At 38.1% G+C, this 27,975-nt stretch overlaps 1 protein-coding gene and 1 long non-coding RNA gene across 2 annotated transcripts in view; one reads left to right on the top strand and one right to left on the bottom strand.

Moving 5' to 3' along the window:
- On the bottom strand, window positions 1-26,784 carry LOC113945013. Its single transcript, XR_003526914.1, has 3 exons — window positions 26,671-26,784; window positions 15,667-15,736; window positions 1-1,333 (listed from the first exon to the last, which is right to left on the bottom strand). It is a non-coding gene; the product is annotated as an uncharacterized LOC113945013 (long non-coding RNA).
- A 67-nt stretch (window positions 26,785-26,851) lies between these two features.
- TOX (thymocyte selection associated high mobility group box) overlaps window positions 26,852-27,975 on the top strand; it is a 223,059-nt gene continuing 221,935 nt past the window's right edge. Inside the window, exon 1 of the mRNA XM_027638825.1 lies at window positions 26,852-27,072. Coding sequence (XP_027494626.1) covers window positions 26,971-27,072 — 102 coding nt within the window. The 5' untranslated portion in view covers window positions 26,852-26,970. The remainder of the gene's footprint in view (window positions 27,073-27,975) is intronic.

Below are 27,975 nucleotides of genomic sequence, written 5' to 3'. Positions count from 1 at the left end.
GTGTTCTTTACAAGTTATGCAAGCAATTACTAGGAGCCAATATTCATGACAGGATAGTCTAGAGCCATTTCAGATTGTTTTTAAACAGAAAGCAGTACATGACTTAGTAGGCAGACTGTAATACCAAGCCACAGCTATCCTTAAATTTGAAGTGTTATCTTCCTTTTTGATGTAAAACTCCTTCACCACAGTGAAAAGCAAACAAAATATTGTTTCCCTGCTTCATTACTTTAGTAAGAAGGATTGACGACATGCTTAGCTGGCAGGAAAAAATAATTTATTTCACTGTCACCTTATTTGTTCACCTGCTGCAAGGTAAATAGAAGCTAAGTCACTATTTATTTAGCTTCGGTAAGACACCCATACTGAAATAGCTGGCATTATCTATTATATACAACCACTCTACTATACTGATCACAAAAACATAAAAATACTGCAAGACGCTACATAACCAACTTCACTCTTAATAGTTAATATTTGGTGAAAACAACACACCACCTTTTAGATTTTTAAACACAATGCCTTATTTTTTTTTTTACTCATCACTTTTCCAATTTAAAATGTGTTTTGAAAATAACAGTCATTTAACTTAATTCATGTTCAAAATGTACTAGGAAAGTAAACAGTCCACATGTAGGAGTTTTCAGTGTCAGGTTTTAGCTGTTACCACAGATCTATTATTATTATTAGTATAATTTCTTTGTCATACCAGTACAAAAAAAAATTTAACTGACAAATATATTTGAAAATGCAGTTAAGAGCCAATTCCCATGTTAATTTCTCAGAGAAATTTCCCGCTAGGGTGTGGCTGAAAGCAGAGAAAGTGAGTTGGGATTGTACAGAGATTACTATGCATTAGCGTAAAGCATATCTTTTCCTGTGAAGTGAAGAATGGTATAAGCTCCACACTCAAAATGAGAGTATAAATTTGACTCAACAAAGCAGCCTGCTTGCAGAAGCTTGCTCCACTCTCTCATTTCGTAGCACAAATAAAATGCTTTTCTACCCCACCTCTGCAAATAGAGTCAAACATTCTAAATAAACTAAAATCTTATATCATGGGGACAAGCAAAGAATTTATGTTTCAGGAGACTGCTTGATAGAGAAATGATATGCAGGGTGAGAAGGTATTATGGCAAACTCATGTAAGGCCACAGAAGTGAACATAATGAGGGTTTGGCTTCGTTTTTTTCTGTTTCATGCTGGCTTCAGCCCATGCAGCACTGAGCTCTTCGTTGTCACTGGTGGATCAACAATTATCTCCAACATTCAGCTGTCCACAGCACGGGCAGACCTGCCGCAGCTGGCTTAGTGGGTGTGCTTTTCCAGAAGTCTGTAAGAAGAATTGAATTCATGCTCTTGTTAGTTGTAAAAAGAAGTTGTCACTGTCTCCACAGATTTCAAACACGGGCAACATTTCTCTCTCTGCCATGCGAATTCTGGTACCCACCGTTACTTTGCTTACAGTAAATAAAGAGGTTGCTTACTGTTGCAGTGTTTACCTATTGAAATATTACTCTTTCAAGAGTACATTAATATCTTTCAAATGTCCTTTTTGGTACTTTCAAATTTGTCAGAACTCTGATTTTGGAAACATGCAAAAGTTTTCTGAGAACATGAACATCATCTCCTCCCCTTGAGTTCCCAGGTTGCTATGCTAGAACAGGTCTCAGGCTCTATCTTCCAAATGGTCATTTACATGTGTTAAAAGACAGGAGCACATTCGGTGGGGGAAACTGAAACTATGAGCAAGAGGGAGGGCATTCACCTAAATGGAAAATCCAGGTTCAAGCCTCTTATGTAAAACAGAGAGAAGAACAAACTGACCTCTGTTCTCTCTTGGTTCATATACATCCACTGGCTGGTTGGGTATGCTAAGTTTTATTTAGGTTTAACCAGAAAATCATTCTTGAAACTGCAATTTTGCTGAAATTCGTATATTTCTCGGAAAAGAAAAAAGCCTTCTCATTTCAGCTAACCAACATTTTCACTGAGAGATTCTGACACAGTTCTCATGGTAAAAAGCTATTTTTAAATTTTTATTATGTTTCAGTAGTGTTATATTTATGTACAGTACATTACATTCTGTGTTTACTTAATCTCAGAAGATATAACAGCAATATATGGAACAGTTACATACAGTGGGAAGATTTTATGTATAATTTGATATATTAACCTGTTACTGTTCTAAGTTTATGGAACACCAACAGAAAAATATAAAATATTATAACACTTGATCTTTGATGACATTATTACGCTATTTGATCACATTTTTTGTCTTCTGAAGATATTTTTCCTTTCCACTGTAAAAAATCACCACCTCCCATTAGTTTTTCAAGACTGCTCTATATTCTGCCAATAGCAGATACTTCACTTTACACACAATTCTGGGACCAAAAATGCAAGATATGTTCTGAGGCAGACGTGACATCATACCAGACCATACATACATGTACACTGTGAAGAAACACCAGTATCCCCAACTTTTACCTGTCACATTTGAAGGTTGGCCTTGTTCTATTTTGCATCACTGGACCAGCAGTGATGACTTGGGTCTCTGCTTTCAAGTTAAACCAAAAATGTAGAGAGCTGTCTCCAATGTTTCTGTTGGATAAGTATATAAGCTCACTTTCAACATATTTTAAGATACATTGGATTTTAATATACTACAGTTTTGGACTTGCTGTCGTCTTTGGGGCTAATAACAGAGGACAAAAATAGACAAATTAAAGACCTAGCCCAAAGTATTCTGGCAGGAGGTCCTTGCTAAAGACACTAGGGACTTCAAGTGAGAATCTGATGTTTTCCTCATATCTATACTGTCTTTTCTTATCAGCAGCTGAAGATCTGGCTAGCAGTCTCCAGAGCAGTTCTCTTGGAAAACATTTACAGAAGCCACCAATGAGCTAATAAAAGCTGGTAAATAATATCCTGGCACCCACATTTTATCTCAGGACTGCAGCAGGTGGAAGTCACTGTTGTGCCATAATTTTCTCTAATTTCTGGAGAGGGCTTCTCCAGCAATCTGGGCAGAATTCAAATTTAGCATCAGGAGTTCTGAGTTGAAATTTATTTTTCTCCATTGACTGCATTCTGCTATTACCAAGTAATTTCCTATAGACCCAACAACACATCTTGCAGTAATGTGCATCCTAAACCACTTCAGGCATCTTATTTGTCCATATTTTCCTCATCTCCAGCATCTGGTTGGCCTGCAAGAGAAAGCCTGGGCAAAGAACTACCAAGCCCTTTAAAATGTTTCCTAAATTTGAATTATTTTAACATAAACTGCAATTTTTTTCATTTTTCTGCCATTTGTTTGTTTTCATGCTTCTTCCAGTCTCTTTTTGCGCACTTAAGCTGATTTTTATCATCTGATTTGAAGGTGTTTAGAGCTGCCAAAACCCTGCAGAAAAGGGTTATGTAACCATGGCTGATTCTTTACAGCTTGGTGAAGTAAAGCAATAATAGTTCTCACTTGTGAGATTCTGTTTTTCCGTTCCACCACTTCAGTGGACAAACTTTCTTGCTGTGACACACTTGATAGATGTTGAAAGAGATTAGATGAAGTGAATGCAGTTAGGGCGACCAGAAACAACTGCCAAGTGCACGTGAGCATATCAAAAGAAGGACTGTGCCATACTTGCACTATAACCCATAACTTGCTATAACCTGCTTGTCCTCTTCATGGGTTATTTTCAGATACAAGGGGAAGTGTGTCCCAGTATAGAAATTCTTAAAAACTGTGTTTAATATCCAGAAATTTCTCTTCTGTACTTTGAAATTAACCAGCAAACTTTGTGTCTTACTAATTAGGCCAACATTCTTTTAAAGGGCATCAGTTTGCTTTACTTTCAAACTTACTTATGGAGAATTACCTAGTGCAATTACTCCAGTATATCTAGGTCCCTGTTCCCTATAGTTTCTTTCAAGTTATTTTGATAAATGGACATACTGACATTTCCTAACCACAGAATATAATTTTAGAGACCATCTTTGAGATACAAGACTAAGAGTTTTCACATATGCTACAGTTCAAGAGAAAAACACTGCATGCAATTCATCTACCCTTTGGAGAATACAACCTATAAGAACTCTGGGCTACAAAAACATAATGTTATACGGAAAAACAAGTAACTAGCCCACCTTATACCTGCCTCACTCTGGCAAAATACACCCTTTTAACAAGAACAAAAAAATCACAGACAACAGCCAGTGATAGTGATTTCCATGTATTCCTTCTCTTTCCTCTAAATATCAAGACATTTTTTAAACTGTATTGCTGCTTTGTTCCAGGTACTGTAGTCCTAAGGGAAACTTTAATAATATAGTTGAAAAAGTAAATATATAAATAGAAAGGTGTAATGTACCCTCCACCATCATACACTCATTTTTATGCCTTTCCTCCCTCTTCAGGTCAATCTTTCATTAGACTGACTAAATTTTTTTAAGTCCATATTTTACCCAGATGTCTTTAAAGCATCTGTTTCTTCTATCCTCTCTCTCCAGAAATTAGGTTTGTCACTAAAATATTTATCATAGGTCTATATTTTTAAAATCTACCAGCTTGCCTCATTTATCATAGTAATTTTACCATCCCTTCTGATCATCCACTTTAACTGGTCTGAAAAAGAACTGCTGTAATGAAATATCTGAACGTAGTGACTAAGAACTAGGCTTTATGACACGGCATAGTCACTAATTTTCTAGCAAAAATAGCATTGGAGGGTATCTTGTCTCTTTCCCATTTCACTTGAGATAACTGTGAGGGTTTTGATAACACAGGACCTTAGGCTCCTTAAATGGCTGCTGGTCCATTACATTTGGAAACACTGCCTAAATAGGGTATGAAATCATATATTCATTTTTTACAGAGACAGTAATGGGGAGCAAACAATAACAGCTGAACTTAACACTACTCAACATTTAAATTTAGCACGGAAATTTCCATCCTATATTGAGAAAATGCTTTCTTAAAGATAAACACTGAAATATGTTGAAGATGTATATTATACATTATTTTACAGTATTTTATTATTAACCTTGTCTGACACCTAGTAAACACTTCAAAACAGCTCTTTTAGTCTCTACTTCATTGATTTTAATGAAAAAAAAGGCCTATTCTATAAAGTACATATAGAAGGCCATATACCACAATGCAAGTAATTTGGCATACATCCATAAGTCTTGAAAGGAGAGGCACTTAGAAGTGTGAATGTGAATTGCTTTGCAATCTGCAGTGTGGTAATATAGCTGTCAACCATATTTCAAGTTGTGCAGGACTATGGATAGAAAGCATCTCTGAAACATGCTTTCTAAATAGCAGAGACTGAATGACTGACATCCAAACACTTTTTTTTCTATTGGGGTCTAAAAATCCCTATGAAGAAGTGAAGTAAAGAAGACCACCCTTCTTAGAACATGGGGAACTTACCTAAAATGTGGTTGAAAACTGAAAAATCCCTCTACAGTGTGCATGCAATATTAGAGAGAACGAGAAGATCAACGTACTTGTACACAGCCAGAAGTGTGAAAGTTGGAGGTTTTGGCATGGAGGGTCTGTGACTCCCTATAAGGTTTCAATTCCTCCTGAGTTTGCACCCTTGAGTTTTACTTTGGGTTATGGGGTGAAAAAAATAATACTCAAAACAAGACCCATCAAGCAACCAAGACGCTCTTTAATTCAAGATGAAATCATTAAAAACCACTAAGTCTTGGCAGCATTTCTACCTGAAATTATCTGATTTTAATATTCTCTGGCTATTTAGCTTCACTGGAAAGTTTACAAATTTAGGTATATCTCATCTGAGTCCTAGTTTTGTACCAGATCATGAAGACATGAAAGTCTCTACTTGCTTCTGCTTTCATTATGAAAGTTTCCTCAGCATTTATACATGGCCATCTAAATCAGAGATTAGTGGCTGAATTAATGCATTACAGTAATCTGTAATGTGTTAATTCATCTGTAATCCACCTACATTAATCCAAAAAAAAGACGAATTTGATTTCTGTAGCACAACAACATGATTTATGTTCTTGCCCAATTGGTTATCTCACTTTCAACTACTCTTCGATGTACTACGTGTTCTGAGCAAACCATCAGATTTCTCTGTGGTGCAGTTTCTTCCTATTCTGTAATATCAGGATAGCATTTACTTAGCTTTGTAAAGGTGTTTACACAATTTAGGGCGAATGACTAAAAAACAATTATTAATGTTATGTTCTAAAAACTCTATGAGCCATATATGGGAAAAAGGTATGGCATTCACAGAACAGGTATTTTAAAATGAAACAGGTTTTAGGCATTCAGAGTCTGGGGTGAGGGCAGGGTTTGAGTTATATACCCAGTAATATTGCATGGAATGCAATATTGCTTCTTAAATGGAATTAATCTTTCAAAAAGCTCTTCACCTCTAGAATAAGACTCAGAATTTAATAACCAGTTCAGATTGGTCCAATTCGGGAGGTAATCCAAATAACTTTTCACAAGAAATTGTTAAGAAAATATCCCTGCATGTTTGGTGTCCTGTAGCTTCTACTACACACTCAGTACATGTTTTACTTTAATATCTCCCTTCTTTGTAGAAGTCAATTATAATTACAAAAAAAAAAAAAAAAAGATTCAAATTGCTAAGAAGGAAACCAAAGCATTTGATAACAGATAAAACCAGGGTCAGTATCTGATTCACTGGCACTTTCCCAGGCATGAGACATGTTTTCCCCTGGGGTCATCAGGTCCAGGCAAGCTGCATTCTTTCTGCCAGGCACTTTGTAATGTGCAATGAACAGTGTCATTTATTTTCATTTCCTCATACTTAATTGCATGCTCCTTGCTTCCAATATTAAGTCAGAAGGCAGGTGGTAGAAGCAGTAAACTAAACTACTACTAGCTGTCAGAGTTACAGACCATGCTACTCTCCTTTTGAAACAAACCAATTGTTTACAATTCAGCAGAAACTGCTGAACTGGAAAAACACTTGCTTCCATTGCACATTCAATAGAGATTTTTTTTCTTTTATTCTGAAAAAAAGAAAACCAAAAAATGCTTACCACAAAGAGGATACTTAAATTTATCAACATTTTATCACAGTAACAGGAAGCATTATATGAAGTTACCGTCTTTGTAAATGTACCAAAAATATTTTTAAGGTGTAGTGGAATGGCTGCTTTAGCCAAGTAACATGTGACTAATGATACTTCTGGAATTATTGAACTCAGTAGTAAACTAGTTAAAAATTTAAAGATCATGCCTCAATACAGAAATAAGACATTTATTATGTATGCAAAATTTACAGTTATCATATTTGAAATTAAATTATTTCACTTATTGCAGAAGTTAGCATTTATTTAATTTCCTCTATTATAATGAACAAAATAAAGTTTTATCAAAGACCTCCCAGGATTTCTACAAGTATTTGCTTATTTGCATAATAATACAAGTGTTAGTAACATACCTAGAAAAAAATCACTTTATCAGAACACACTCTCCATTTTAGTTCATAAGTGTTCCATGTACTTGTTCTCATATGTTAATTAGTAACTCTATACAATTTACTGTTCAACATGAACATACTGCTGTTTGTTTTCTGTAATACCCTACTAAAAGACTACTCATGCTGTTATTACACGATAAATAGCATATTTCAGCTGCAAGAAAGACAAACACGTGCAGGCTGAATCCTGCAAATTACTCTACATGGAAACCTTTACACCTTGGCACTACACCCTCTTGAAGTCAGTGAAGCTCGGAGCAAAGGAAGGATGACTTTGCTTGAACAATAAAATGGAATTGTAGAGCTCCATATTAGAAGAAATGAACATCCCATTTAGAAATAGCAGTAACATAACAGCAGGCAAACTTTATTAAACAAATATCCAGTCCTAATCTCTGGTGTCTGAAAAAATGAATATAAGCAGCTGGACAAAAATTAAGTTAAATTTCTAACTTTTCCCACTACCAGCAATTCTTTGCTGAATTTATGTTCATAAATAATTTTTTTCTTCATAAAATGCTATGGTGCATCCCAACTATCTTAAACAAGAAGAAGATCCAATTACTGAGAAGTGAGAGGGCAAAGATTAATTTTGGAAAGCTACTGAACTGTTTAAAGCATCAATTTTTGATTTTCTTGTATGATTTAGCTTTTAATATATTTAATTTTATTTGTTTTCAGTGAAAGTCAGGATGGTAGATCTTGTTTACAAAGGTACTCAGGAACCTCACTAGATTTCAAAACATTCATATTGTCCCATGAAAATCAGTGGAAGTTAAACATCTGGAAATCCCAATCAGTATTTTTTTCTTCATTCTTTAGCACTAAAATATCTTAGGAAATATGATTTTTAAGGTAGTGTTTTAATCTCAGTAAAATGCCTGTTTTGTAAGTGACAAGCTAATTTGTTCTTCCTTCCAATCAGTGGTGAAGGACCAAGAAAACCAGAAGGTGGGGTGAGCAATTTGGAGTTGACCATCACTTTCCATATACAATAGGAAAAATTTAGACTGGCCCCTTTTGTGCCCCTTACCTAGGCATCTGACATGCATCAGACCTTACAGACTAAAAATAGGTTCTTTTGGATGTATTTTCAAAAAATTTAAGGCCTTTTCCCCATCACTGTGCTCAATTTTTTGTTTCAACTCCCAACCTTTCTCTTGTGATCTGTTTTTTTTAAGGCAGATTAAAGACAAATGCAGTAAAAAAAAAAAGAGAATCCCAACTGAATATAAAGTTTTTAAATTTTGAAGAAGAAAGGGTTTAAGATGTGCCTCTGCCCTCAGGATTCCCTAGTGCTGAATTCTTGGTAACAGTACTTTTGAATCATTTTGCTTTACCAAAGTCCACCCACATACTGAAAAATGAGCATAATGAGCAATTTCAGTCTTTCCCCACTCCAGTAATGTACTGTATAATCACTTTTTAACATAATAAAATTTCTTTTTTGGGGTGAGGAGGGGAGAGCCTACCACTTAATAGAATTTCTGGCACAAAACTCAGATGGAAAATTTCTTAAAATGTTTCTTAACAATTTCTTAACGAGATGCAAAATTTCTCAACAAGTCTTGAGGAGAGCTAGGAATGGCACATGGAAAGTCAGTGCACTTAGGAGAAACTGGAAATATCAAAGGGAAGGGACTTTTTGAAGTCTGTAAATCTATACAATTATGATATGTTAGCATACATAGAGGAAGATACCTCTTTCCACCCAAGAGTCATAACATACAGTCTTATAAGCACTTTTTTAATGAACTAAAGGGGAGTGAGTCTTTCCTCACACACTTTTTCCTCCCAAACACAGCCCGATGCAGAAGTATTTTCCAGCTCCTCTCCTGCCAACAATTTCCATTAGGAGACACACAGAAAGCCAGATAGTAGCAAGGTGAGCAAGGTGGATTACATCCTGCAGCAGGAAAGACCCAGGATTCAACACTTGATTAAAAACACAGTAAGTTTTTCAAATAAATACCTAATTAAGCCCAAAAGACAACTAAGTTTCCCTTTTCATAAGAGAAGCCCCTAATTACCAAGCCCTTAGCAGTCCCTTATCCCTGGACACCCAGGAAACCATTAGTTGGGAAACTTTTTGACGTGGGAGTGCTGGAGGGCAAAATTTCCACACATATACTTAACAGACCACTAACAGCTACCAGGCTAGGTTATATAGGTTAGTTGAGGAAAAGAATGCTTACTTTGTGAATGCCAGTGGTGCTTGAGTATGACGTAAAAGACCATGCTGCTCTGCATGGTTAATGCATGGTTAAGACTGCATTTCTCCTGGCAACATCCAAAAAAAGACAAGTCTCTGTACTGCAGACACTGATAACTCAGGATGCAAATGGTCTTGGCCTTATCCTGTAGCTCATCTGGGGTATTTCGAAATTAGGCAAAATAAGTACTCACAGTACTCAAGCAAAAAGGTCCATAGAGTCCAGCCTATGGACTGTTTTTGGAAAATAAAGGCCTTTCCCAAAGGACTGCACTGTTCATATTATTAAAGTCAATCAAAAGTGTTGATTTTTGCAGACTCAAAAACAAAGTCCTCCCTGGAAAAATCATACCATTTAAAAAAAATGATAAGCCCCCCTAGATATCTTTATTGGACTTCAGCCGAGAAGACTGCTGAATGTGACTACATAACAGTGCTAGCAAAGACAGGTCGGCCTGCCTGCAACACAAATTGCTTCGGGCTAATAAAACAAACCCCTCTAAACTGAAAAATCCACTTCCTTATATCTTTGTGAACCCACTCCATGTTTTTTTGACTTTCATTGTGATATTGCATTTGGAAGCATCCAGAAGCGTTTGAGGGAGGGCTAGAACTAAAAGTAACTCAAACTTTAAAAGAGACGCCTAACATTTATACACAGAAATGCCTTTTATGTGGCCATTTGAAGTACATTTGATGCGTAATCTCGCAGATCACTCATTCATAGGTCATGTCTATATACCTATAAATTCCCAAACTGTAGTGGGTTTTTTTCATCTCTCCAAATGATACCCCAAAAAATACCACTTACCCTTTGACACGATAAGTGACTTGTGCAGATTTTATTGCCGGGATGCAAAACTCTGGAGAGTCAGGCACATGTAACCTAATAAGTCTTTTAGCTGGTGCAACATCATTTAGGGTAGAGATATTTTACAAATAATACTATCAGGATTGCCTTTTCTCTTTCTCTTCCCTAAATCGTCTCCATAGACATAGATGTGCACAAATACACTGACATACACTATGCAAATGACTATCCTGGATATGATCATTCCTGCTTAGACAGACCATTGCTTTTTGTTGAATTTTGATGAGTACACATTGATGAGTACATACTGAAAATGAAGAGAAAAATATTTGTTAACTATGTCAGTCCCTATACTCCATTTTAATTTCATTTTACAAAGGTGTTTGAAAGCAGTGGAGAAACTAGCATGAATTGAACTTTTAGTTTTATTTCAGTTTCCTCATGTCCAAATTATAAAAGGTTGATCCCAATTCTTTGGGTAGAGCAATTTAATTTACCTCCAAAGATGTATTTAATTTTTTCTACTTTTTGTTATACAGTTGCCCACAGCTGAAATTGCTCAGTCATAATGAACATACAATTACTGCATTCCAAATGCTTGCACAAGTATGCATTTGGGGAATAGTTTCCTTTTATTTAAAGTTATCTGAAAGGAAAAATATTGGCAAAATATACCATTCTTGAGAGAGTTTTCAGTAAAAGTAAAGCAGAATTTAAAAAAAATATATTCCAGGTGCCTATTCCATTGAGCCCCAATTTGAGTAACCCTAGTGTAATTCTGATGTTTAATTTTGCTATAATTTATTCTCAGGGTCTTCCCCTGCCTCCTATGGAAGCTTACAAGACTACCATGCGTTTTCATGAGAGGGGTGGATACAATAAGTTATCCTTAATTTTCTTACTCTTGCCCCTAGTAAATGGTCTGTAAATTAGATAAAGTAAATAGTTTTGCCATACTGTGATGTAGAACACTTTTCAAGCCATTCACCCATTAGAAAAGAGTATGAGTTCCTTGAGCTGCATTATCAGAGCCATATGCTTTATAATCTGCAAAATGGCATGTTTATTCTGTTTGGGGTACTTAATTCTTAAATTTGTTCATTCATTCACGTCTAACAGAAAAAAATAGGGTATCCCCTTCTCAGCCAGGTGCAACAATTCAAAAATAATTACACCGTAGCAAAGGCACACAAAATTCTCAGACCTTGAAGCACCTTCCAAAAAGTTATCATGAAGTTGTCAATTTTCTTTTTTCTTTATCTCCCCTAAACCCTTTTTTCAGTATTGCAAGTTCATTTGCTAGCAAAATATGGCTGCTGAATGGAAGCTACAACCTACTCTTTATCAATACCTTTGCAGCTGAATTATACTGAGGAAAGCTGTACACATTAAAACATATACATTAAACAAAATTTGGATAAAGTATTTTACTGTAATCTTTAAAGTTACATAACTACAAAAGATAATGTCAGTAAATAAAATATATACTTGGCTAATTAATACACCCAATTAAAAAAAGGCACATCATTCTCTTTTCATTCCCATTTAGGCCCCTATTGAAAAAAGCACTTAAGAATATTCTGCTCTTTAATGCCTACAGTACTCCTCTAGGCATATAACCAACAAAGTGTTTAAGGATGCACTTAGGCACGTGTTTTAAGTAGTCTGCTAAAACCAGATGTTAGTCTAGAAGAGCATGCAAGGGAAAGCACTCATCCCCCTTCGATTGAAGAATCTCTTAAAAATGCTTCTGACTCAAAAAGAAGCACAGTAAAATAGAGTACATGTTCATCCCAACTGAAAGGAAAAGCAGGATATGCTCTCAGAGGCTGACAAAACCTGTTCTGTCACCAAGTCCAAAGCAGTACGACAAAAGTAAGGAGGTAAACAGAAATTCACAGCACTTGCTGCACAATCCTCTTCAGAGTTTCTTGAAATCAGTGGTTCAAATCTGCTTTTTAAGCAAAAAGCACAGGAAAGGCTGTCATTACACTAGCTGGTATCACATCTAACCTCTACATAATTAAAGCCTTTTTTCATATTCACTTTGTTACTTAGAAGACACTGCTTAGTAAACTCATGATGTAGCTATGAACTGTTCATAGTTTTGCTTTTTTCTCTACCACAAAACCATAGCAACCTAAACACCAAATATTTATTTTCTTTCTCAAACACTGCAAGTTATTTTATGAAAAATTTTATGCAAATTGGGCAACACATTGACTCATTCTGTTTGTCTCTCTTGTATGTATCTCTAAGGTATCTATTACCATGGTGTCTAAATGCTGTTGTATCTCAGTATTTGCCAGCTTTGTTGTAACATAAGTGGTATCATAATTTTTGTCCACTTTTACCTAGCCTTTTTATACAAACTCTAAGGAAGTATTTAGCTATGACAGAACAGTCGTGGATTAAATGCAAAGAGATATTTTTTATACTAATATACACAAATCAGTGGTAAAATAAAAGTCCTTACTGTTTTCTTCAGTCTTCATTTACTCTGAAAATACAGCCTCTACTAGTAGAAGGTGCTCTGTTGATGAAGGCTTCTCTGATTTCAAAAATCCTGGACTCTACTTTAAATCACTTCCATCTACCTCCTAACCAGTTCTTATAACCACACTTGCTCACACCAACACCACACCGTCCTAATAATTTTTTGTCGTATTTAATACAATTTACTTCCCTCTTTCAGATTGTAACTCATTCAGATTGTATCACCCCCTAAAACATACTTTGACCATTTTAGATCCAGATCAGTGTCTTCCCACAAACAAGTCTTGCTACTGTGAGATCTGGGTTGTGTAAGCGAGCCTGCAGAGCTTCCACGCTGCTGCGAACCAGATGAGAGACAAGCAACAGTGACAATTGTAAAAATACACCTACTGCTGATGGTAAAAGTTAAGACCTTCTTTTTCCCTCCTCCTCCTTTAATAACAGTCAAATGGAGAGCACAGGAAACAGAAAGTAAACTTTATATCTGGAAAAACTAATGTGGGCCAAAACACTGTGATGGTGTATTTGGCTCAACTTTAAATAGAATGGTTTTTCTTCCCAAATATTAAATGAAAAAAGTATAACGAGAAAGAAGTGAAATGGAAAATTGCTAAAGCTGAAGAACATCACACAGAAAGAAGCAGCATTTTTTCTAACAGCTCTGAGATGATATGAGAAAGAGAGAAAGAGTGTGGAGGAGGGGGAGACGGAGGGAGAGGCAAGACAAGGAAACATGAAGTGAGCTGAAAACAGAATGTGAAATAATTGTTATGGAAAGACAAAAAAAAATTAAGAGAGAGGGCAAAATCTACAGAGGCACTTTCAGTACTGTAAATATCCTATAGAGTAGATTTTCCACAAAAAGCTTAAATGTAACTGGACTGGTCATCATTTATAAAGCCAGATTTTTTGTAGTTCATCTTGCGACAGGCCAGACTGCTTCTACATTTTTAACCTATAGCATGTTTTACTCTGTGGAATTTATCTTACTCCCTGCAATGCTACATCATAGTTAAAATATAATTTTTAGCCAGTTTTCATTTAAAACCTGTTTTTAAACCATTGATAGATAGGATTACTATTGAAAGCTAAGTGCCTCCAAACACAAAAAGGGGAAAATGTCTCACTTTGCAGCTGTTAGTAAGGATGGCAACAAAGTTTGACAGCTGACAGTTGGGGAAGTGAAAGAGCTTGAAATATTACATGAATAAAGCATATTTTGTCTTTCTTAATGGAACATATATAGTAAAATACTCTCCTCTAAATGTAATATTCAGATCCTTCATTGATCAACATGACGCTTTACCACCAATGAAATGCACTGCATTTTTAGCACATCCAAACTCATATAAAACTGATGATTTATATCTTCACCTTACATCTTCAAAGTGTTTCTAAATAGCAACACCTTCATTCTCATCCTATTTCGCTAATGTAAAATCCAAGACTCTTGACATCAGAAATATGTAAACCAAGAGAATTTAGATTTTTCAAAGTTCAAATGATATTAGAGAGATCTAAAATTTCCACTTATACATGAGAAACTTTGCTTAGATAAAAAACTAGGTCCTTGTGAATTTCCACTCTGTGGAGGTGGGCACAGGCATAAAACCTCTTCCTTTGCAGAAAATAAATGAACATCACCATTTCTTTTCAGGATTACAAAATTTTTTATTGACTAAAGTGTTCACAATCTCTGCCTCCCAAGATATCAAATAATATCACTGATCAGAAATAAAGGAACCAGCCAAACCCTTCCAGCTCATAACTGACTCTTTTTTCTGTATTTTAGAAGTGAGTAGCTGTACTCCTGTATAGCCCAGGGCTATACATATAGCCATACAACTATGGCATTATTTAAAAAACTTCCACATTATACAGGTTTATATGACTGCATATACTATACTTCAACACATTTTTGAAATTACTTAATTGGATGTACCTTCTTGCAGCTGGCCTACTGAAATTCAGGATTGCTTGCAGGGCCAGTTGCTATGAGAGTTCAACCATTTTGTAAAAATGACTGGTAACACTGTGAGTGGTGCTAAATTCCTGGACAGATTAAATGAAGCTCATCCCCTTAGATCTGAAACCGCTTCAAGCTGCTTTTTTAAAGCCACATAACAAGTCTTTACTCCTTACATTGCTGTTCCACTTTTTATTCCCTGTCTTAACAGAATTTTCATTCTTCTAATTCTCATGGGAAATTGTGTTAAAATTCAAGAACCTGACCTTAGGTTGCATTGAATATTCCCATTGACTTCAGGCCATAAAAAAGGAAAACTGTGAAGAAGAGTTATATTCTGTCAGGAAGAATATGGCTCCAAATGCTGGAATCATCCTGACAGCTCTATTTCAGAAGTTAGCCAAGGAGAAAAAAGGGGCCAGGCATCTTGAAAATTACATACATATACTTCACACACATGTATACACACACAAAGCATGGAGAATAGAGGAGAGAACCTGGAAAGAAACCCTGCCAATTTATCAAGTGGCAGATGAATTATCCCCAAGAGTTTCATAGAAGCAGCAGCCACCCCATTTTAAGGTAAAATTTTATTTCAATCTCAGCTGCAGCATAATCTCAGATCCATCTGTTTCCCCCATTCCCCCCCCCTTCCCCTCACAGTCCCCCTGCTCCCTTCCCAACTCACATGCAGAATAACTCAGAGGCATCACTTCATCTCCAGTACCATAGGTTTCATGGCCCCATCTAGGTAGGAACTGCAGGAAGAGGGATGGGATCGATTAAAAAAAGAAAAATAAATAAAGAAAGTAACAAATTTATTTCTATGAGTTTTCATTCCAATCAAAGCTTAGGAACTGTGTATACCTTTTTGATAATTTTTGGCGTCTCTAAGAGTATTTTGAGCATTCTCCTCACCAAAGAAAGTTTTAGGGAAAATTAGTGGATTTACATGGAAAAAAAATGGAAAACTGGATCTATGTGAGGTGTCTAGCTCTTACTGTTGTTTCCACTCAATACCTACTCCTATTTATTTTTCCTGTGCGATGACTCTGCTTCAAGTTCTCCAGATATTATGCTACACAGAAAGTAAGTCTTAAAAAAAAAAAACAACCTTGGAATTTTCCAGTGTTTGCTCTTCCTCAATTCCAGAAGCACATTTCACCTCTGAGTTTAGGAGGCAGACTCCTAGGTGCAGTTTCATTATTGGCTTGAGCTAACCTAAGTATGAATTGTGCCAAGAGGCAGGCCCACTCTCTCCACCCTTCCCTCCCTCCTTGCCTCAGACCTAGGTAAATACTCTTCTCTCGTTTCATCATCAGTTCTCATGCTGCCACAGAGTCAGCCAGATCAAAAATACCAAAACAATCCACCTGAGATCTGAGCCACGCACTAATTTTCAGAAGGCTCCTAACACAGCTGATCATGAAGCCAGGAGCAACCTCATTCTCCCAAGGGAGGCAGCAGAAAGATGCAGCAGAAAGATGCAGTAGAAAGATGCAGCTGAAGCAGGGAGGTAAGGAGAGCAGTACCACCATTTTTAGCAGCAGCAGCAGCAACAGAGATTTAAATTTGCTGAAACTTACTGTAAAACCACACCTTCTTTATGCTACAAATGACAACTCCCAAATAAATCAAACTGTAAAAAAAGGAAAAAACAGAACTCAACCCTTGATTTTGAGTGTTCAAGAAGACAAGAAAACACAGAGATTCTCCTGAACCAGAAACACCAGACTGCACAGAGGCACATTTGAGTATGTTTCCAAAGCAGAATTATTAATACTACCTGGATGCTGTGCCTGCACTAACTCCTGACTTAGAAGCAGCGCTAGTAATTATGGCAGTATATCCCTTAAGTTATGTGTGATAACGTGTGCACCACAATTTTCTTCCCATTAGGCTAAGGGAGAAATTATCTGGCCTTTTTGGGTGTGTACGGAGAACGCTCTGGGAAGTAGCTGGAAGAGATACAGTAATACACATGGGCTGTAGGCCCAACTTGCAGCAGTAGTAATCCCATGAGAGTGACTGCATGAACACTGCTAGTTTATACCTTCTGATGTCCAGTCAACTGAAGTTTACCGTGCTCCAATGTTTGTGTTGGAATGTTAGGAAACTGAATCTATTAAAAATTTGAATAACAGCTGCAGCACTTTCAAGAGATGCCTTTATATCACTTAAGATAGGCAAAAGGCTAGGGAAGCAGGGTAAACACAAGCAGACTGGTCCAGCCTCTGTTGTCTTAAATTGTGCCAATGGGCTAGTTTGCTTCTGGGGTGGGATGAAAGCAGTTCACTGCCCTTGTGCAACCCAACTCCCCAGGAACACCTGATGCAAAACCATGCAGAGAATCTGAAATACTGCAGAAAAAAACTTCCAGTTTTAATAGTTGACAACAGCAACTCTAAGTATTCCGTTTATATTTCTGCTATGATACTTCAGAAGATCTTATCCTGGAACACTTGAGTCTAGTGACTAATTACATAAGCATTATTCGTTTTGTGTCCTTATTACTCTAGGAGTTTGTTCGCAAAGTTAGTCCTTTATCTGTGACGCACTTCTGAAAGAGAAAAACAAAAAGGCAGAGGAGCCTGGGGATTTGATTAGTTTCTTCCAAGATATTTAATAGCTACTACAGCCAGAAATATGCAAAACACTATAATAAAATTTTCTTTTTTGAGGGAGAAACTTGCATTTAATGCTAGCACAAATTCCACGTGATAGCAAGTAAACTCAAGAGTTTTAAAAATCAGAAGATGGTACTGGCTATATGTAGTTAGTCTTATAAATTTGGGACACAGAATCAAACTTTAACATTCTACATGGAAAGCCAGAATCTTTCCAAAAGATCTTTTACAAATCAGCAAGACTGGAAACAATTTGATAGAAGGCTTACCATGCATGCTCTTTCAGCCATTTCACTAGAAACTCATTTTGGTTTTCTCTGAGGTAGAGATAAACCACAGCTAAGAGATAGTTATTAAATCTTCTTTATACATTCGGTACGAAATATATTAAACTACAAAAATACTATATTCAAATAAGGTTAAGGGTCTGACTTAAACCCACAAAGACATGGAATTTTAGAAATATTGTGTCTTCCTACCCTTTACTCTCCTCCTGAGTGTGGCTAGGCATTGTAGCAGAAATGAACTAATGCTCAGGTTCCTTAAATATCTTTCATTTTACCTTAAAGGTATTTTCTACTTTAAGGTTCTTTCAGTTTGCATCCTCTCTGTGGGTTAAATTCTGCCCTGGACAGTCTGTTTGTTTCTTTGGTTTTGTTTTGTTTCCTTTTTAATAATTTCATTTTTTAAATGCTTATAGAAACATAAAATTGAAAAAAATGAAGGAAAAGTACATAATTGTTAGTCTCGGCAACTGACTATTTTTACTTCTATTTTTTAACACAGAACTTACAAATGCCATGTTCATGGGAGACAGGCAGGCAGTTGAAATGACTCTCAGCAAGTGTAAGCACATGCTTCAGCTCTCTCCCTGCCCCCCATGCAGTTCCATTTATACATATGTAAATACCATTACAAATTTCTCCAGTGAACTAAATCAGAGCCTTGCAGTTGACACTGAACTAAGACTTTGTCCCACAAAATGCCTTGGGACCTTCTTCCACGATAGACTTTTTCCCCTCCTCCTGAATACAACAACAACAATCCGTGGAAGTCACAGTTTATTCAAAAGAAATTAAGATGTTTTCATATCATCCCTCCAGGGGACTTCCAGCTTTGAAACCATCTCTTCCTGCCCTCTGGCACAGTAGTTTGGGCAAATTGTGTCTTCTCAGTAAAACTTGAAAGCAGGAAAGGGTATCTTAGGAGGATGGGTATTTTTTTTCTACATTCTACAACTGTGAACAAGTGTGTTTCTTCTTATTCTCTTCTATTTTGAATAATTCTTTGTTTTTATTTAATTATTGCCAGTGCATTGTGCAGCCAGTCAATTGTCTCCACGAAGCTCTTACAAATTTATATGCACTCAACAAATTGTTAGAAACTTAATCATTTCAAATGTGGCTTGGGGCTCCTCGTCCACATGTTCCATAGAATCTGATTAACATGTATATTCAACTCTGTTAGACTTACACATGCTACTGAAGAGTCTGTTTTTAAAGATGAACAATCAATATAGACTATTCATTCCCTTCAACTGGTATTCCTGTAAACTACTAAAAAAACCAGGACAATGGTCATTCCAACAAGAAAACAGTGTTGATTACTCTCTGGTAGCCAGAGTAGAAAAAGATGATTTGGAGGACATCCACAAACAGTAATCTTTGCAGTTTGACTGTGATATAAGTAAAACATACAAAATCCTCAAACAAATAATCCACAACAAAATAATATAAGGCTTTAAAATAATACCACTGATGTAGATTTAGCTTAATATACCATAGAACAAGACACAGAATTTCATGGATTAAGGGAAATGAAGATATTCCTTAAACAGATAATATTTAACAATAGTAGACCATCTCTGCTAAAGAGTAAGAGAAGCACAAAGTAGTAGCCTTCATCCAGAAAAGGTATTTCTGCCTTATACAGCACAAAAGACAGACTTTCAAGAAAAGCTCATCCATGAGAAATGGTGATCTCCTATTGCTGCCAAGGTCAGTCAGACCTGTTGTGATTCTGTATATGCCGACTATCATTTACAGTTTTCCAAGGAATTCTTTAACACCCAGAGGTTTTTTATTTTTATTGTGGAACAAAGCTATGACAAGAAACTGTCAAACTAGAAAGCCCAGAAAAGGAAGACACAGTTTCTATTAGACTTGAGAGTGACAGCTGCATTGAGGGAAAAAAACTTTACAGTTATAAGAAAGGGGATCTGAAGTTCCTGGAGATCCACCAGAAAAATGCTGAAGTCTCAGCAAAGAAGGAAATTTTGTTCTCAAGCCAGCAGTCCAACAGTTTATTACACTCCTTAAAAACTGGATGACATGTGGATGACGTATCTGTATCAGCCTATCAAGTGTGAATGGGACTGATTTGCTACAACATGAAGCTCTAATGGAAACTCCCAACACACTTTTGCTATACCTCAGTCACAACCTTCTGCACTTGAAATGCCAATTGTGCCCTCTGTGGTACATTTCTGATGATAAACATTGCCCTCTAAGGGAGGAGAATGAATTCAAGTAAGTCATTTTGCTTTTTACTTTCTCTAGTTAAAAAATAAACTGAAAAGAAAAATATAAGCTATAATACCTTCTAGGCCTAAAAATAATTTTTAACTCTGTGAACTCTCTCCTATATATATATGTACTCAGAAAGAACAAGAGTTTGGATCTCTCTATCTCTATTAACATCTATAATTTTGAACTTGAAGTACTAATTAAAATCACCTAAAGGAAGGTACATAGGCCACTTTTTTATATATTGAGATGGGAGTCTCCTGTTGAAAGATCTATCTTGCTTGGAGATTTAATAAACATCCATCTCTTCACAGAGACCTTGTGAATATAAAGGACAATGAAAACTTTTCCCTAGAAAAAACATCTGAGACAGCAGAGCACAACAAAGAGGTTTCAAAAGAGGAGATCTGTAAAGATCTCCTCAAAACTGCAAATATGCAAGGTGAATTTTCCATTTTCATATTTCTATCATGGTTATTTAAGTTCTTGATTCTATGACATGTTTGGTGCTTAATTCCTAACTTGGGCAATGGCAGATGAGTGTGTAAAGATCTGTAAAGATCTCCTTGGGCCAGGAGAGCTCATGCAGGGGCAATTAAGCTCTATTTGGGAGTTTATCAAATAGGAGAATGATGACATCATTGTTCTGAACTGAAAGCCAATTAATTACCTGCTTGATATCTGTCTTGAAGATAGGAATTCCCTTTTGAATGCTACAGAAAAACTAGTGCTACAGGCTAGTCCTGTCTCTGCTTGTAACCAGTCCTCTGTTCTGTCTTTTCTTTCTCTTGACTATTCAGCAAACACATTCATATGTACATTTGTAAAATACCTGCAAATACAGATAATGGTATCAACCATTTATAATGATTCGTTATCAAGACATCTGTATAAGACACATTTATACACTTTATACAAATACTCACTTTTTCGAGAAAAAACAAAATGTTTTTAGACATTTAGAAATGTTTAAGTTTTTCGAACTGCAAAATAAATTGTTCTTCAAAAAAAGTCTGAGTTTCTGAAATCCCAGTACAGTCCTACAGTATAATTCAGAAAAAACCAGCATGAAACCAAAAATTCCTGATCTCTTATACTTCTGGATGTTTCATGACTGAAGAGTGGAAAATTGGCAACCTTAGCACTTGGGTATATCTTGCAACTAAGAACTAGCATACACCATACTGTGCTGTATTTTGAGCCTTCCTGCATACCATGTGGACAACGTATCTCATATAAAATCACTCAATAAGATAGGAAATACAGGAAGAGGAAAAAAGGAACTTCATGTTTTTCTTTATTTTTCTGACCATGAGAAATAATCTGATTCAAAGGCTCAGCAAAATGTTTTCTTTTGAGACTGGCCTACATTTTGTATGTCTATAAGGCCACATTAAATTTGGTAACTTGAACTGAATCAGCTGTCAGTGTCTTTGAAACATACAGGAATGGATCAAAGCTGCAAATATGCAAGGTGAATTTTCCATTTCCATATTTCTCTCATGGTTAAGTTCTTGATTCTGTGAGATGTTTTGTGCTTAATTCCTAACGTGGGCAATGGCAGATGAGTGTGTAAGAACCTTTTCTGAGATGCAAAACACAGCTCAACTTCAGCCCATGCGTCTATTTCCCCTCTAGCTGTTAAATTGGCTGTGTATCATTTGTTTGGAATGAGAAGACATGGCCATGCTCAACTTTCCTCTCTGCTTTGTACCAAAAAGGAAGCCAGGGGCCTTCTTTAACTTTAAAAGGGATCTTTATTTCTTTATAGAAAACAATTTATTTTCATACAAGTATGATAATTTGGGGCCCATCATTTTCAGCATAAATGAATTAAACAAGACAGGAGCAATGACTAAAATAGTAAAATAGCTGCCTCTTTCATTACATGTTTGGCAACACTTGCTTTGACAAACTATTAGGTAGCCTTACAAACTGTTTAAATACTCTGAAATATATATCAGCACTATTAAGCTTTGATACCATATTGAAAATCTTTTTTTCACATTGATTTATGCTCACTTATAAATGCACACACAGAATGTCAACACTTAAAATGGATCAGTTTCTAAAAGGATTTGACTTCATTCTGATGAAAACACCAGATTAATTTGTTTAAAATATTCTATAATCTTAATATCATTATATTTTGCATCTTCCCAGATCCAAGTGTCATATCCAGTTTAAGAACAGGAAACAGGACAACCACACAAAAGGGAGAGACCCTTCATCCTATTATTATTTAATTAACTACTATCTAGAAATTGATAAGCATTGACCTTTGTTCTGAAAGATAAAGAGTCCTGTGAGTTAGTAAGTAAATCAAAAACTTCAGCATGAGGGCTTTTCTAAGCAAAATCTCAGTGGTCCCCTTTTAGCTTATCTGTTCCTCTGGGCTACTGAAGTACAGCTCACAAAACAAAAAGCAAAATGATTTTCCAATCCAGCTGTTTTTAAAAAAAATACATAGAAGAAAACTTTTCTTTAAAGAAGAGGCAGTCTCATTATGAGATTCTTGTGGTGTCTAGCCTACGTATAATAAATAATAAGCCATCACTACAGTCTCACATTTCCTTCTTCCTAGGAAAATCAAGAAGCCTGCTCTTTATAATAGATGATCAGACATCTGGAGGTACCAAATAAAACCGGGTATATACATGTCAGATTAAAACAAGAAGATGTTGGGGTAGATTATTTTTTAAACTAAGATACTTCTATTTCTCTTTGGCTGAGAACATGAGTTATGCTTGCTGATAGTCCCCCAACATACTAGTCAAACCAGCTGGGTCAGACACTAGGGCACTCAAGAAAATCACCTGTCATCTCAGACATACTTACTTACTTGTTTCTTTTAATTCTAATTGTCTGACCACTGCACAGTGTCAATGGCAACATGCAAAAGGCTGGACAGGTTCACACCAAGGGTCTGCCCTACCAGTACTCTCCCTCCAATGATGGCTCTAGGCGTGACAGCCCGAACTGAGGGCAAGCGTGTACAATACTTCCCCCCATTCCCTACCCCCATGTCTCTACCTCCAGCTATTTTCAGCCCAGTGCAGTTACTGATCCATTCATGGTTTGTCTGTCTAATGACTTCCTTAGGTTTCCACTTGGCTATCTAGACTTCTTGCATCCACGGTGCTGTTTGGTAAGGAATGTCATATGAGTTCTCTGTTGCACAGAGAATATTCACACTACATAGTCTAATTCCAGTAGATAGCATTTAAAAGAATAACTTTTTTACTATTGGCAGACACAGATCATGTTCCTTAAAGCATTTGTTCCTATTTATACAAGAAAAGCAATGACACTGTTCTCATCTGCTGGTATAGGAACCTCTTTCAAGACTTTGGAGATATTCACTTGAATGCAGAATGGCTTTAAAAACTCAGTGCCCTTCTGAACAAATGTTCCTTCCTTTTAAGCTTCTAAAAACTGATTCATTCTTTTAAATCTGTTGCAACCTTTTTTTTCTAGAAAATGCACTTCCATGAGCTAAAGTGGCCAAGTTTGATATACCTTTGAATTATCCTGCAAAGGGCCTTGCTTTCTCAGTCCACAGAGGCAAAACCTACAATAGTATTAACATTTTCGGTTCTGCTATCCATAAATACCTTATTCTGAAACCCTAGAGAAAATGTACCCTACAAAACAAAAGAATGCTTAACGGATTAATATATATAGCTTTTTAATTTTTACAAACTGTACAGATAACTGCCGTAAATCTCAGGTGTTTTTACCATCTCAATGATTAAATCATCTCTGTAAGTAGCAGCAAAAATTTTATAACCTCTCAGGGCCTGCATCATTAAGTACTGAAAATAACTTGAAGTGCTGTGCAAAGCAAATGGTACAGTTGTAAACTCCTACAGACTCCTAGGAACTTGAAGCCTTTCTTAAGGTAATAGTCAGTAATATTTCACATAAATAGAAAGCTAATTCTCTACTTTTCATTATCAGATGTTCTAGTCATTCTGGTATTGACATCTCCAGGTTTGCATTAGCATTGCTGTGGCTGCATACACCAGGTTGCCTATACCAATGCATCTAGAATTGGTACATCTCTACCACCTCTCGCCACAACAGGCTTAAAACTAATCCACTGTCCATGAATAACAAGTTTCTCAACAGCAGCTTTTCAATACGGAGCTTGCAATCTGTCTCCCATTCACTTTGTCAAATTATGGTCCACATATCAGCCATTTGCAGCAGTGATATATCTGTCAGGCGTCAAGTACATTTCTTGCAAAGGAAAGTCTTTTTTAGGATTTTTTAACTTTCAAAATGTCTAATCCCAAACATGCAAAATAATGAGTCAGTTGCCAAAAAATCATGATGGCTTTTTTTTTTTAAATATGTTAATGCCTTTTCCTTTGCTTTCTGGAGCTTTTTCTAGGTCATGTTTTCAAGTTTTTCTCCAACGCCATAAGGGTTTCAAACATTATTAAAAAGAAAGCAACTGAGATCCATTTGTAATTGTATGTTTAAGAAAAACGTTTATTACCATCAGACTTAAACTGTGTTGAACTGACAACCAAGAATCTTCAGAAATGTTTTTGACCAAATAATCCTGAAATAGGAATATTGCTTCAAACCTGCTTTCTCTAGAGTTTTGTTTACGTTACTTATGTATTTTTTTTTTCAGACAACTACACTTTATTAAAAGCAGGTTGTTTGACATGGAAAAAAGTCATGATTTAACATTATCTTGAAAGACTCTTTACAATATCAAAGTATGTGAGGTGCAAATTATACATTTATGTATATATATGTATACGTATGTATATATATGTATACGTATGCATATATATGTATACATATATATGTATAAATACATATATCCTGACACAAACAGTGATTTCTTCACCTGAAATTTGTGATTTTCTCTCCCGTAATATTGAGTACCCTTGAAATCTTTACCATGTATTTATTTTTTCAGTGACAAGAAGACAGCTTTGTGTGATAATGTGCATTACAAATCTTTTTAAAATTTCTTCACATTTCACCTGTTTTGTGGAGAAAATGTTTGTGAGTATTGATAAATGTAACCATTCGTGTTAAACATCATCATCTCAGCTTATTTTTGTGGCACTCACTAATTCGTTTTCATTTAAAGAAAGAAAGGTATTCCTTTTTTTTCATAACACAATTCCTCTGTTGGGCATTATCTAAGATCAGTACAGTGTCCTTCCTGTGTTCCTTCTCTTTCATCCTTTCTGTCCTGATTAAAACTACCAGAGACTCAGGAAACTCAGTGGGATTGCTTATGGTGTCTTGAAGTCACCCTTTCTTTCACTGTTTTTGCCTGTTAAACCTTGTTTTGCTCATCAACCCTTCTCCCGCATCCCACTGGATTCCCAACTTTCCTTTGTCAGCACCCTTGTTTGCAGCTAATTGAGCTCCTCTTCATTTTCCCTGCCCCATTCTCTTCCTCTTCTTCCCCTCTCAGTTTGCCCATCTCCTCAAGTTTCCCTCCTATGCCTTGTGTCAGTACTGCCCACAGCACAGCCAGGCCTGAGCACCATGATCTAATGGGGGCAGATGCCAGGTATTTCACTGGTGCTTTACACTTTCGTCTGTTTCCTGGTTTCTGGGGCATGCACATGGATCACAGCGTACTTCTGCCACCACAAACTCTGGGCAATGGCTTCCACTCTGCTGGGACTGGAAACTATGTTCTCTGCTGGCAGCTCGACCCAGTCAACCTCAGAGGGCTGCCAGGGCAGCCTGACCCCATCTTTGCAACACGGCCGTGGAGACGGGCCGGGGGTCTCACAGAGGCACCTCAAGGGACCTGCCCGCGGCCACAGTGGCAGCCTGAGGCTGGCCCAGTGAACCGCTCGCTCTCCCACCGCCACTTCCACCCGGCCCTCCGGCCTGGCCCCGGCCCCGCCGCGGACGAGATGCCATAGTAACGGGACGGGGCCGGGCGGCGCCGGGAGCCGGGCGAGGAAGGCGGGTGGGAAAGGGCGGAGACGGCGGCGGGATGGCGGGCGCGGCAGCGCCCCCTCTCCGCGACTCCCAGCCCCGTCCCCGGCGGCCGCAAATGGCTCTTCCTTTGCCGGCCCCTTTGTGTGAGGCACACTCGGAGCAGCAGCTCCGCGGCGGAGCGCGGTGCGTCCCCTGCCGCCGCCCGCCGAGACGGACCGAGCCGAGCCGAGCCGAGCCGAGAGAGCCAGGCGGTTCGGGGCGGCCATTCCAGCTCTTCGTCTCTCCGCTCACTCCCGGGGTACGCGGGGGCCCGGCCGCTGTCGCCGCCTCCCCCTTTATCCCCCTCCCCACCCCAAGGGCCCACTCCTCACCGTGGAGGGCAACCAAAACACACGGCCACCAAAACCCACCAAATAAAATATAACAACAATCACAACAACAATAATAATAAAAAAAATAGAAAGAACGGGAAAAGAACAGAGGGAGCAAGCGAGAGGGAGGGAGGGAGGGAGAAGCGAACCAACTCTGAGACTCCCATAAAGAGCGGCACGCACGGAGCGAGCGCCCCGGTGCCGATGCGTGGGGGAAACAATAAGTACTCGAAGTTACCTGCCCTGCCGTAGAAGAAGGAGGGTTCGTGGGTTCTCTCGCAGACATCTGCAGACCGGTGCTTTTTTGGAAGAGATTTTTTTTTTTTCCTCTCCTCTCTCTCTCTTTACAAACCACAAACGGATGTGAGGCAGGGAAGGTGTTTGACTACTGAAGTCAGGCACCTCTTTTTTATCCTTCTCAGTCTTGTGTGTCCCCCCCTTCCCTCATACACACATACACTCACACACCCCCCCTTTTTTTGCACCAACATTAACGACCTAAAGAAAAGGAAAGGAGTTTGCTTGATGTTTTAGTGAAATGGACGTAAGATTTTATTCACCACCTCCTCAGCCTGCAGCCGCTCCTGATACGCCTTGTTTGGGACCTTCCCCCTGCCTGGACCCCTACTATTGCAACAAGGTGACTCGTGTTTTGTGTCGTCCGAGGTGTTTTATCTGTGCTGTCGGTGTGTGCTGTTGTCGCGGAGTGTTGCATGAGCGGGCGCTGCGCTTTGGCGAGCGGCGCACCAAGTTCCCGGGCGAGGCGGAGGGAGGGCAGCGGTACTTGCCGGGGTTTGGGGAGCGCAGTGCCGCCCGCCGCGGAGCGGTGCCGCCGGGACACACACCGGCTCCCCCGCAGGCACCCCAAATTAAACCCCCGGAGTAGTCTGGGGGCGGGCGGCTGGAGCGGGGGGGTGGGTGGGGGAGGCATTTTCCATAACATCTTTTCGGAGAAACGGCGTGGACGGGGATGCTGATGCTGGGGACTTGAATTTCCAAGACTGCTGTTAATGAGAAAGATCGCGCCCCCCCCCCCCCCCCCCCCCCCCAAATCGGCAGAAACTCTGCCCCGTAGTTCGTGTGTCAAAGCGGTACTTGGCGGTGCCAGGAGCGCGTTTGGGTATCTGTGTTTGTATGCGTGTGCCATACATACACATACCCATCTCTCTATATGCACAGTAAGTGTGTATAGTGGTGACAAGTCGGTTCAGAACATTGGCTCGACACTGTCCCAGCTGTGCAACTGCCTTACCAATTTCTCTGTAACTTGATTAAACCTCTGCAAATAAGGTCAGTACCTGAGCAGACCTAAGTTTTAGGTTCCCGAGCCCAGGGGAAGGAGGAACCGCAGAGGAGGCCCGCGCTCGCCCAAATCCTGAGTCTGGTTCCGAGAGTTTGGTGCTACGGTCCGGGAACACTTTGCGTGACTTTCGCTGCCGAGGAAGGGGGCTGGGGTTCCTACATTGTTACTGCCGCTGTGGCCTGAGCCAGCTGGTGCTTTATGCATGAGCTGCACTTTCTCTGCTGTTACGGAATGGGCTTT

The sequence above is a fragment of the Corapipo altera genome, unplaced genomic scaffold, assembly GCF_003945725.1.
Source record: "Corapipo altera isolate COAL_440 unplaced genomic scaffold, ASM394572v1 49, whole genome shotgun sequence".
Lineage (NCBI taxonomy): Eukaryota > Metazoa > Chordata > Aves > Passeriformes > Pipridae > Corapipo > Corapipo altera.
Note: the sequence above shows the minus strand (reverse complement) of the source record. Positions and strands in the feature narration are given on the sequence as shown.